Raw genomic sequence first — 12138 nt, 5'->3', positions numbered from 1 at the left:
AAGGTAGAATTAATTAGGGAGAGATTAGTAGACATATTATTTATTTATTTCGGGCCCCGTAGAGACAAAAAATGCTTCTGCAAAGAAACAAAGGCCAAGCCTGTAGCAGTTCATGAATGTGTTCATGGGTCAGCTTTATACATTTCCTTTGTGGGTGTTGATGTCCTTTCTTCCCAGGATACTGTCCTGAAACTTGCTGAATGGATTTTTATTCTTTTTGGAATCAGTGTCTCTGTGGCTTCATGTAATACAATACTACTGGCATCTCCTCTGGAGGTTTTGGATGCAAATACATAAAGATATTGTGAGGGAGTTTTTCTTGCTTTGTAAAGTTACCCTTTAACTTCTCTTCAGACATCTAAGGTGAAATTCTAGCACCACTGAAATCCACAGGTGTTAAGCCATTGACTTCAATGAAGCCAAGATTTCACTATATTGCATGACGTGGTTTTTTTTCCTGTGTGTTAAGGCTTTGGGCAAAATGAAGGAAGAATGATTTCCTGAAGTCTAGGGAAGGAAAAGTTAAACCTCTGTTGTGAAAGACTCTGGAGTACAATGGACTACCTTTTTTATCTCTGCCAGTCAAAAAGCAGGAAAAAAAAAATGTCAAACTGTTGTTATCCCCTCCCCACACTTTCAAATGATTTCAACCAGTTCTATGTCAATCTAGATCCATGCATGCATGTGCTTTCTATGTCAATCTAGATCCATCACCGTGCTTTCTGAAAATCTCAAAAACAGAGGCAGGGCAGAAATATCATCCTTATTCACTAGGATGGGAACCGAATTGCACAAGATGTCTGTGATAGAGCTGGGAAGTGAATATATATTCCCCAAATCCAAGTTTAGAGCCTAAACCATGTGACCATTCTTGTCCTCACAGAACATGAATAATAAATAATAATAAGAATCATAAAAATGTAGGGGTGGAAGGGACCTCAAAGGGCTCATTTAGTCTATCCATTATGCTAACATACAGGTCTTGTCAAGCCCTTTCCATCTGTAGATCTCAAAGTGTTTTATAACAGAGTTCAGCATCATTAGCTTCATTTTACAGACGAAGAAACTGAAGCACAGGGAAGGGAAGTGACTTGCCTAAGGTCACCCAGCAGACCAGTGGCAGAGCCAGGAATAGAGCCTACATCTCTCGAGTCCAAGTCCACGGCTCTATCCACTAGACAACAGAGTCTCCCAATAAAAGTCACATTTTCTAAGACAGAGATTCTGAAGACACTTTTTGCAGATGCATTTGTGACCAGGAAGCAGGGCTTTAGGAAAAGGAATTAAGGGAGTTATATATGCCATTGATTTGAATGGATGGCTAACATCAACTTGTAGCACTGTGAGTAGATCCAAAATAGGGAAGTTAGGCCTGATTGTTCATTTGAATATATGTTTCCTTAAGAAAACCCAATACCGTAGAAACATATACCAGAGATTTAGATGAGCCCGCATTCATGATGGTATTTGACACAGAGATGTGTCGATATGTAGTTTTAACCGTGTAAGAAATCCAGAAGATCAAGAATGTCTGGCTTTCTAGGCTGTTGTCAATCTGCGTTGACACCTGAAGATGTGTGTCCAGACTCTTGCATAAATCAAAACAGTGGAAGTCTTGTGTGTGGCTAGGACAGTATCTGTTATACTGGAAAGTACATTCTGTTTGGAAATTACTTAGCTCTTCAATAGTCATGCTGTGAGGTTCAGTTCAGAAGAAGTGAGCCCTGGGTTGGAAGATACATGATCAAATCCTAGAGACTGTTGGATATCTCTGAACTGTCTCCTTTATTTGCAGGAAGAGAGGCACAAGCCAAATGTTTTGGCCTGGGGGAGAAGTCAGTATCCAAAATGAATGTTCGAATTTATCATAATTTAGCAATTGGTATATTAAGGATAAATTCCTTTTACAGAAAATGTGGACTTCCTTACATTTTTATTGACTAATAAAAAAAATTGCCAAAGACTACTTAGTTATTTCTTGTCACCCACATAAAACAGCTCGGCTCTTTTGTAAGAGTCCAGGAACATGTGAAGCAGTAGGGAACATGTAGTCACTTCTTAGGACAAAGGCTAGAAAATGTCTTAGTTTATTTTGAATGACTAATTTTGGAACCTACCCTATATTTAAAAAGGAGTCTTCTTTATGCACCACAAGACAGATAACTTCACTGATGTCAATCATACCACTAGGAGTGGTTGTTTTATCATTTTCGTAGTAACTCAAGAAGCCACTTTCCAAAGTACACCACCTTTTATTGCAGTCTGTGAGTAAAAAGATATTCAGTTTGTCACAGTATACTACAGTCATTAGTATTATGTAAGATACGCAGCTATGGGAACGGACTTCTCCCACTGACTTCAATGGGGCTGGGATTTCACTCGTAGCACTTCTACAGTAATACCTATTAAATCCTAAAGAAAGATAGATTATTAACGTATAGTATTTCAACCAGATATTTGTGAACATAATACACTCATTTTAAATTTTATAAGTATTAGAAATAGAGATACCAAGTTGCTTTACAGGTTTCCCTTTGCTGGTTTACACAGCTTGATGGGAGGTAGAAAATTTAGTGCTGAATTTGGTTTGTTCAGTGTTACAGAACCACAAGATACAGAATTAAAAAAACCTCCAAAGTTAGAAACATTGAAAGTTGCAGGAACAATGTATCTTGACAACAGTTGATTGCAAAATGAACAGCTGAATCATAACACACAACAGAGAAAATGTGCTGCTATTTTTTTCATGAACACTGGAAATAGAGGCCAACAGAGTCAATCCATTTTCCACTGTAAGGTGATGCTACAGTGCCCACTCAATGTCATAAGGCTAAGGAAAACAATCTAAACCTTTCAAAGATTCGAGGAAAAACATGAAAGGTCGTACTGTCCAGAACTTATATGCGTTGCAGACTACAGAACACAACAGGAAAAACAGTGTCAAAAGTTTTATTATTTTAAGTGATCTAGAAAAGAGGGGAAAATTGCTCCCAGAAGACTAGCAACTCACGCTGTCAAATCAGAGAACATCCAAAGGATTGTTTCATTAATCTAATACAATTTTTAGTTTGGCTGGTGTTTTAGGAGGACAGGAACCAGAGTGGGTTGTATTATTACGAGCCTGATTCTCCATGCGCTCACAACAATGAATCTCCATGGAATTCAATGGAGTTATTTATAGTAGGGTATATTATATATACACTGTAACTATGCTGGTGTCTAGAAGACCTCATGTTCAACAGTTCTTTAATAAGTCAATATTGAGATCATCTCAAGCGTCACATACAAACGTTTATGTCTTGAGGATAAATGTACTAGGAACCGTTTCTGGCTGAGGTTAGATGATATTTATGTGCATACAGTGCTATAAACATGTAGCAAACAATACATAGCATTTATAAGAGGTTGAGTTAATCCAGATTTTATCTGGAATTAATTATCAATGAGACACATCTAAGTATAGATAGGAAAAGCTACCATATACATTTATTTGTGAAAACAGATTTAAGCAACTTACAGCATTATTTGAAACATTTATTAAAATTGGATGTTTCCTACCTTTCAGAAACCTAAAAAACATACACAGTTTAAGAGATAACACATTATAAACTTTGTGTCCCTCTGTATATTTCTAGGTACATCTTAGGTTAGGAATGCTTCTTAAGTTCCACTAGGAGAGTTAAGGGCACTCAGCATTGCATAGGATCAGGTCCTAAAAGATGATAAGCCATATTGCTGGATTTGCAGAACCTTCTCAGCCTTGTAATTTTGCACAGAGGCTGTAGGAAAAAAAACCCTATTCTTGGATTGTTCCATTTCATAAACTGGCTCTGCCAACAACCGTGATTCAATTGGCTAATGAGGGTTTATGTTCAGGTAATTTTCTCCAGTGGGCACAGACATCAGAACCATACAATAGCTTTGTGTTTTAATTAATGTTTGTACAGCGGTTTGAATAGGTAAAGCAATAATTTGTTATTAGGCTCAGCGGTCCTACCCAGGACCCAATGAGAAACACTAAAATGTAGACAGAAGTAACCTCAGGATAAAAATCATCTGCAAGTGAGAGTGGAGCATATTAGCTCTTCATAGGACTGGGTTTTAAGTGCTTCGCAATGAACATATGTCCACACCACAAACTATTCCATTTAATTGGCACTAGAATAGGAATGTTCCTACAGGGCATAGCTGACATATGTATAAGATAACTGGAAAAAAAACATCACTTCACTAGCCTACAGTTTGTTTGGTTTTGCCATCCCCTGCTACCAATCCTCACTTTCTTGCACATTAACACTCAGCTAAAGTGAAAAACACAGATCAGTTCTCATAACCAGGACCTAGGAAAACATCCAGTGGCTTAAAATGCCTATTGACAAGTCTAAAGATTTTGCAACAGTCTGAAGCGCAGCGTGAGCTTAGTTTAACAACCTGGTGTATAATCTTGAATACAATCAGTTTTTAAAAAGAAATATGACCACTCATTTTTAAATGATCGCCGGTCTATGCAAAATTCCAAGTTTCAGTGTAGAGTTTAAGAGATTTTCAACTCTAATAGGAGCAGAATTTTAGCTGAATTATTATAATCTTGTTGAGAATGGCTTTAGAATGCTAAATGTTTTAGAAGACATCCATCATCCAGCTTTTCTTTCTCCCCTAAAAAAAATAAACACTATTGCACCAGAACAGTAGTAATGTTTGAGAGCTTTTCTCATTGCTTATTAACACCTGTTAACTAACAAACACTTCTCCAAACACTTCTGTTAACTAACAAACACTTCTCCAAATGCTATTCATCCCTGCTGAAGTCATTGCTAGTGCTACAATGAGAAGTCCACAAAAAGCAGGCCTACCGTCTTCTCTTGGATTGAAAACATAGTAGAAATCCACTAAATCATACTTATTTAATCCACAAATCTGCTATTTTCATGGAATGTAGATAGTCCAGTCATTAGGGCATTATCCTGGCACTTGAGACACTTGGGTTTAATTCTCTTCTCCACCACAGATTCCTGTGTGAACTTGAGCAATTCGCTTAGCCTCTCTGTGCCTCTATTTCCCATTGGTAAGTACTTTGATATTAGTGATTTAAGTAAAAGAAGGCAAACAAAATTTAAGCGTAAATAGATACTAATGCATTTTAAAAACAGTGTGTCTTACAAATTTTAAATCACTACGAATAAATAATCAAAGATCAAGCCCAAACATGTACTGTATAAATTTACAAGGGAATTTTTCAGAGGCCAAAGGCAGCTAGAAAAAAAAAATCTGCTTCTTTTCCAATTATGGTGTTTTTCTTTCAGTAAAATGCCAGTAGAAAGCATTTTAATGAAGTGTTTGGGGCTTTTCCAAGACTGAGAGGAACACTTGGGAACTTTCAGTAATTACTACTATTGGGAAATCCTGAATCTCTCGATACATTTTCAAGTGTATTTCTATAATCTTGCTAATCCAAAATATCCTCACATAGCACTAAAAAGACACTGCTATTTACCTTCTTCTATCAAGTAACTAAATAATATGTAAAAATAAAGTGAAGCAGAACTTTCAGTAAGAAGAGAGCCATCTATCAGAATTTTCATGCTGGTCAGAAAAATAGGTGTAAAAAAACCTCGTGTAGTTGAGCAACAAAATCAAAAAGGTTTTAAATGCATAACCTTCCTCTGAAAAGTTACTCTTTATAAAGCTCTCATTTGCGTTAGTGGATGCCATTACAGAACACTTTGGAGTGATGCTCACAGTCTCTCTTTTTGTAAACATATTTATTTTGTTAAAGGACTTAAGTAGTACTTTTATTTTAAGAGGTGAATTAAAGCTGGAAAACTTTTGTAAAATTCCAAGAATGGATATATGAACAACCACCCTTTAAAATACATTGCATTATTGGCATATTTTAACATATTTGACAAAATAGCCATTTCCTTAAAATCCTGTGCCTCAGATTTTAAAGATATCCTTGCTTCTCTCCAGTGAGAAGGATATATATGCCATGAAAAAAAAGATTGTTAGAACTGTGCTATTCCACATACAGGTTTCAGAGTAACAGCCGTGCTAGTCTGTATTCGCAAAAAGAAAAGTAGTACTTGTGGCACCTTAATCTCTAAGGTGTCACAAGTACTCCTTTTCTTATTCCACATACAGAAATCCACGTCTGGTCTGGTCAAGACTGGATCCAGATCTGTATTTCACAGATGGTCCTTGAAAATGCTGGTATAACCCACAGATGAATGTGTGTTATCGGTTCCCCTTTGTGCTCAATCCATAGAGGATAAGAGTTTGTTACAGATTCTGCTATAGGGAATTGGCTCTTCAGCTATGGAGGTCCCTGGTTCAATCGCTAGTGTGTTGGCCAAAATAGCATCCATCACACAAATATTTGCATTTTGGAATTAAAAGCGATACTTAATATAATTCAGTATCGGAAATACCTGGAATTCTTTGATAAAAGCTTTCAAACTGCTTTATTGCCAACCCCAAAATTTTATAACAGGAGTCAGAACCCCAAAAATTCAGAAATTTCTTTTTTTTTTTAAAAAGCATCAGTGATGGAATTTTGTCCGTCTTCTGGTTTTTTAATTCCTCCTGCACACTCCACAATGTGCAACTACAAATAAATAAAATAAAATATTGTATGAAGTGTCATAGCCATGTCAGACCCAAGATATTAGAGAGACAAAGTGGGTGACGAAATTCAACTTCTGTTGGTGAGAAAGAGAAGCTTTTGAGCTCACACAGAGATCTTCTTCAGGCCTGGGAAACTTTCGCTGAGTATCACAGCTAAATATAAGATGGAACAGATTGCTCAGCCAAACCATGGGAACAGCCACAGGTACTAGGATGGCTCCTCAATATGCCCACCTCTTCATGGACTAACTTGAAGAAGAATTTCTGGACAAATGCACCACAAAACCAATATTTGAGATACATAAATGATATTTCCATCCTCTGGACAGATGACAAACTCCCTCAGAGATTTCCACCACAACCACAGCGTCTATTAAACTCTCTCTGGAACATTCCCACACTAGCATCAACTTCCTGGACACCACGATCAGCTTCAGCAATGGAACCCTACAGACAACGATATATAAGAAAACCATGGATCACCACACCTACCTTCATAGATTCAGTAACCACCCCAAACACACCAAGAAATCAGTTATCTACAGCCAGGCATTCATATACCACCGAATATGCTCCAAGGAGAAAATCCAGAATATACACCTTAACACACTTAAAATCACCCTCACCACACAAGGGAACTCCACCAGAGAAGTAGATCGCATCCTGGAATGGATTACCCAAATACCTTGAGAAAATCAGCAGAAATAAATTCCATTATAATCGCACATCCTTAGCTGTCACATACCACCCCACACTGCAGCCTATATGGGGTATCATCAAACAAGTACAACTCATACTCAAATGGGGACCTATCCTGAGAAATCATTCTGAACCTTCTCTTCTAGTTTTCAAACAACCCCGACCCCTCAAACTCTTCAAGTTTACCATCAGAAGCAAGCTCCACAGAGACCAGGCCACACCAACTCAAAGTGGCACCAGATGCAAAACCTGCAGCCATAGCTTCACTACTACAACGATCAGCTCCCATCCCCCAAAACACCTTGCAAGATCCATGGGTCCTACACATGCCTATCACAACATGTGGTATACCTCATCCAGTGCACTAAATACCCCAATAGCAACTATGTGGATGAACCCAGACAAACCCTATGTGTAGGATTCATACAAGGTTCATGTGCTTGGCAACATTCAGGGCACACCCGGAGTGTTGTATAGGAGCCGTGCACACACAGCTCCTCTCAAGGACATGAGCCTTGGAATCTCGCCCAGATGACAGGAACTGCGGGAAGCCTCTCAGGACTGGGCTCAAGGCCCGAGAGCAAGGAATGCGGTAGATAGAAATTGGTAAATAAGAATGTTAAACAAAGCCAGTGTATTCCTTTTATCTGTTGGAGAATGTAATGCGCGGGGGGGAGAGAAAGAATAAAGGGGAAGGTGGAAAGCTGACAGGCAGAAGCCCGTTAGCAGACCAGCTTGCTTGCTTGCAAAAAGCTTTGTCCTGTCTTGTCTTTGAACTGCAACACCCTATGCTCTCAAACGAACTCTCTCAGAAAAAATGATAAAAGACAAAAACAACACATCACCTTATCACAAAGCGATCACTCTGTATCTGGCCTACCAGACCTCATCCTCAAAGGAAACCCACACAACACCTTCAGAAGACCAGCCTAGCAGCTTAAATTCATTACTCTGCTAGACACCAAAAATCATAGACTAAACAGAGACACTGGATTTATGGCTCATTACAACAATCCCACTAACAACTCCCCCAGATGCTTCCCACCCTCTTTCCTCCCCTCTCACTGGAGGGATATCAATGGACCTCTTCACCTTGAAAGATCTCTTGAAATACATGTTAACTACTTATGCTAAACAATCTGTTCCATCTTGTATTTAGTTGGGACACTCTGAGTAAGTCTCCCAGACCTGAAGAAGAGCTCTGTGTAAGCTCAAACCTTGTCTCTCTCACCAACAGAAGTTGGTCCAAAAAAACTATTACCTCACCCACCTTGTCTCTCTGAATAAAATGTTCATACCAAAAATGCAGCCCCTGGGTCCATGACTCCCTTCCATCCCACTGTTCAGAGAGTTCTCCAGCTCTCTCAGCCTCCAATTTCTGGAAGGCTCTAGCAGCCACCAGTCACCAACTCTCTAATTCTAGCCAGCTACATAGCAAATTTCCCTTGAGCTTCTGCCTCTATTTATTCCCCCTCACTGTTCTGTGGTGGGCTGGGATAAGGCTGCTGTTGCTGCAAAACTTGGAGAGGGGATGACTCCACTGTGCTGAAACTGCACAGTGCTCTGGGTGCTCAAAGAACATAGGGATGCCCCGGTACTGTGACAGCCACTAAGGCTGTATGCAGCACATTGGCTTTCTAGAGTCAAGAGGGGAAATTGCAGCAACTCAAGCAATATTCCTGGACTTCCTGTAATAGGCTGGATCTCACTGGATTTGAAACAGTTGAACACTTGGTACATTTGAATGCAATCTGAATGCTGAGGCTTGGACCTATGCTCGTTTTTATTCCTTTTCTTAGCTCGTGATGTACTGGTGATTTTACTCAAAGAACTAGAAGCCTGAAATTCAGGATTTCTCCGTGATTGTTGAAATGCAAGGCCAATTACATTGTTAGCCAACAGCCATATTTCTGCCCTCCCTCTTCCCTCCATCCCCCACCCCCACCCTTTATGGAGCTAAAAGACTAACTTTTAGCAAAGCCTTTGTATGAAGTCCATTAAAGATGCAATGGTTGTGGACTGGGACATCAGTCTTTCCCTCTGGTGACCTAAATGTTCTTCCCACTTTTTTACTTTTCAGAAGTTTATTTTTCCTCCTCCTTTTCTTCTCCAGCAACTACTGACCACAGAGATCTGTGGTTACTATGATTTTCTTTGAGTGAATGCTAACTTCTTTTGCCTCTTTAAACACTGGTGTTATTTTAGAGATGTAGTTTTTCTTTACAGAACTTTTAAAAATCTATTGTTAGAAGTTAAGACACTAAACTCATCCATAGTACAGAATCAATCAAGTACAGAAAGTAAAAGATATTTACCTTCTTTCAATTTCCTGTCTGTAAATAACTTAGCAGCATTATAAGAAACTTTGTATAAAAATTCACAAAGAAAAGTAGAATGTGAAGCATCTTGAGTGAAGCCACTTTCAAAACCAGTATCATAGTTTGGGAAATCTATGAAGAGAACAAAGCCAATAAACACCACACAGAATTTCCATTATTAACATTTACAGCCATTTGACTTCCTTCGTCTCATTTCTTGAATACATAACTGATAGTGTACACAGTTTTCTTCACCTCATGCTATGCATGATTTAAATTATGTTTCTACTTTTTTATATATTGCTCTAATTGAGTTATTTCTTGCATATATTAAGTAAAATAATAAAGTGTGACTTAAATACTTACATTAGTTGCAATGTTACTGTAATCCAGCAAGGATAAATGTAAATAACCATATGCTTTTATATATATATATATAAAAAAGTAAAATAGTTGCTTTACTAAACTTTACTTAATATACTTGAACAAAGATTTTGTTTCCCGAAGTCTCAATCATGCCTTTGCTGCAAGCTCTGAGCAAAGAGCAAAACGAGATTGTGACAGTCACCATCAGCTTTCCAGGTTCCCCCTTACTCTGAGGAAGGAAGGGCCCTGTGCCAGGCACGCTATATAGCTATACTGGCTTGAGCACTGCGGGGAAGAGAAACATAGCCAAGATGGGAGTCTTGCAATCTGCTCTTTCTGGGGCCTTAAGATCATTGCACAACTTGCCTTCGAATGGAATATGGCTGCTTCTTAAGTGAGTGTGCGCATTACACCACGCACCAGAGTCTGCACTGGCTTCTGATTAGTATCTGAGTGGAATATAAGGAATATAAAGCCCTAAATAATTTGGGCACTCACTGCCTGAGACCACATCTCTGAGCTGTATGAGCTAATATTGACCTGATCTAAGGCAGAGGGTGTTAATGTCAGTGTTTCCCAGAATCCTTGAACTCACTACTCTCCCTGATCAGTCCAGAGTTATTGACTTTCAAGGCAGGCTCTAAGGTTTCTCTCTTTTCTCTGAGCTACACCAGAAGGCATGAGATGAGGGAACCAAGATGGTTTAGTGGGGTAATGCTGTTATTTTATGCTGACTTGATTAAAAAGATGAGCTATATTTTGGGCGATGGTTTTGTGAAAGATGGATATGTCTGTGTGTTGCAGACACTGTTAATGATTTAAAAGCTTGTAGTAAGCACCAACAGCCTCAGAAATGTGCTTTGAACAAATTAAATTGGTATTTAAGTAAAAGTCGCACAATCATTATCCTATGGTCTCTCCAGGTTCTCTCTGTGATTAATATGAAGGCTCTTGGTTTCCACCACCAAGCATGGAAGTTACACATGACTTTTTCTTGATTAAGTGAGATCTTAAGCATGATGTTTTAGCAAAGGAAGTAGCATCAAAAACACATACACAGTTAAATTTGATTTTTGCTAAAATTACAATTAATTCCACCACCCCATGTTCCTTCACCATGCCAAGCACATCTGTCAAAGACTTACACTTTTTCAACCCAGTACTGATGTTCTAGATTTTTCTCCATTAGCTCATTACATAAAGAGAGTTTAAAACATTCAAAACATGAAAAGGACATAATATAACTCTATACCTGAGAATTTATTGTGATAGAGGAATTCCATTTGCAGTCTTTGTCCTGCTTTCTTGGCTAGTAAGTAAGGAGTACTGTAAACAGGATCTCCAGTGGCACACATTACATCAGCTCCACTAAACAGCAATGTCATTGTTTCCAACACATCTTGTTTAACTACTGCAGCACACAGGGCCTGATCATGTTGGGGGGGAAATGACAAGTCAGTTTAAAACAGAAAATGAATAGGAGCAAGTATTATTATTTTTGATATAGGTGCAAATTCCGGTGTCCCTGAACTAAACCCGCACACCCTCATTCACAGAGCCTGCATACAGTGGAAAGTAATAGGGGGCAGAGGGAGTAATAGGTAGAGGTCCCTCTAACCCCCTTCCGGGGGGTTCTGAATCCTCCATGTTCTGCAGAGAAAAGGCTATGTGAAATTATTATACAGGGGTGGCTGGCTTGAGTCAATAGATATGCTTGTAGAGGTAGCATATAGGAAGTACTTCACTAACCCTCTCCCTCCATAGCCTTAAGAGAGTTTCTCCCTCTCACATCTCACATTTCTAAAGAAAGCTCTTGCTGTCAAGCCCCTGGTATTTGGAGTGGACTGAAAGGACAGAATTTGGCCCCAAGACTCTATGCTATTAGAAAGTTAAGTGAAAGTAACAGATTGCATTTTGAAAATCGTGCCTTTGATTGATAAAGTGATTAATGATTCTGGGGCGCCTCAATTTTAGGGCACCCAATTTGAGATAACTTAAAAAGGGCCGGATTTTCAGAGGGTGGATACTCAGAACTTCCTGAAAATGAGGGCCCTTTAACAAGTGTCAAGTTGTGTGGCATCAATCATTAGTCAAATCAAATCACTTCTGAAAATATTGGTCCACATCTTTA

At 38.8% G+C, this 12138-nt stretch overlaps 1 protein-coding gene across 1 annotated transcript in view; it reads right to left on the bottom strand.

The window, feature by feature from the left end:
• Window positions 1-12138, bottom strand: part of ARAP2 (ArfGAP with RhoGAP domain, ankyrin repeat and PH domain 2) — a 196585-nt gene that overhangs the window by 89728 nt on the left and 94719 nt on the right. The window contains exons 14-16 of the mRNA XM_073342319.1: window positions 11260-11434; window positions 9639-9773; window positions 2118-2262 (exon numbers count right to left, since the gene is read on the bottom strand). Of these exons, the coding sequence (XP_073198420.1) occupies window positions 2118-2262; window positions 9639-9773; window positions 11260-11434 (455 nt within the window). The remainder of the gene's footprint in view (window positions 1-2117; window positions 2263-9638; window positions 9774-11259; window positions 11435-12138) is intronic.

This window comes from Lepidochelys kempii, chromosome 4 (assembly GCF_965140285.1).
Source record: "Lepidochelys kempii isolate rLepKem1 chromosome 4, rLepKem1.hap1, whole genome shotgun sequence".
NCBI classification, from domain to species: domain Eukaryota; kingdom Metazoa; phylum Chordata; order Testudines; family Cheloniidae; genus Lepidochelys; species Lepidochelys kempii.
This window is presented reverse-complemented; position numbering and strand designations above follow the sequence as displayed.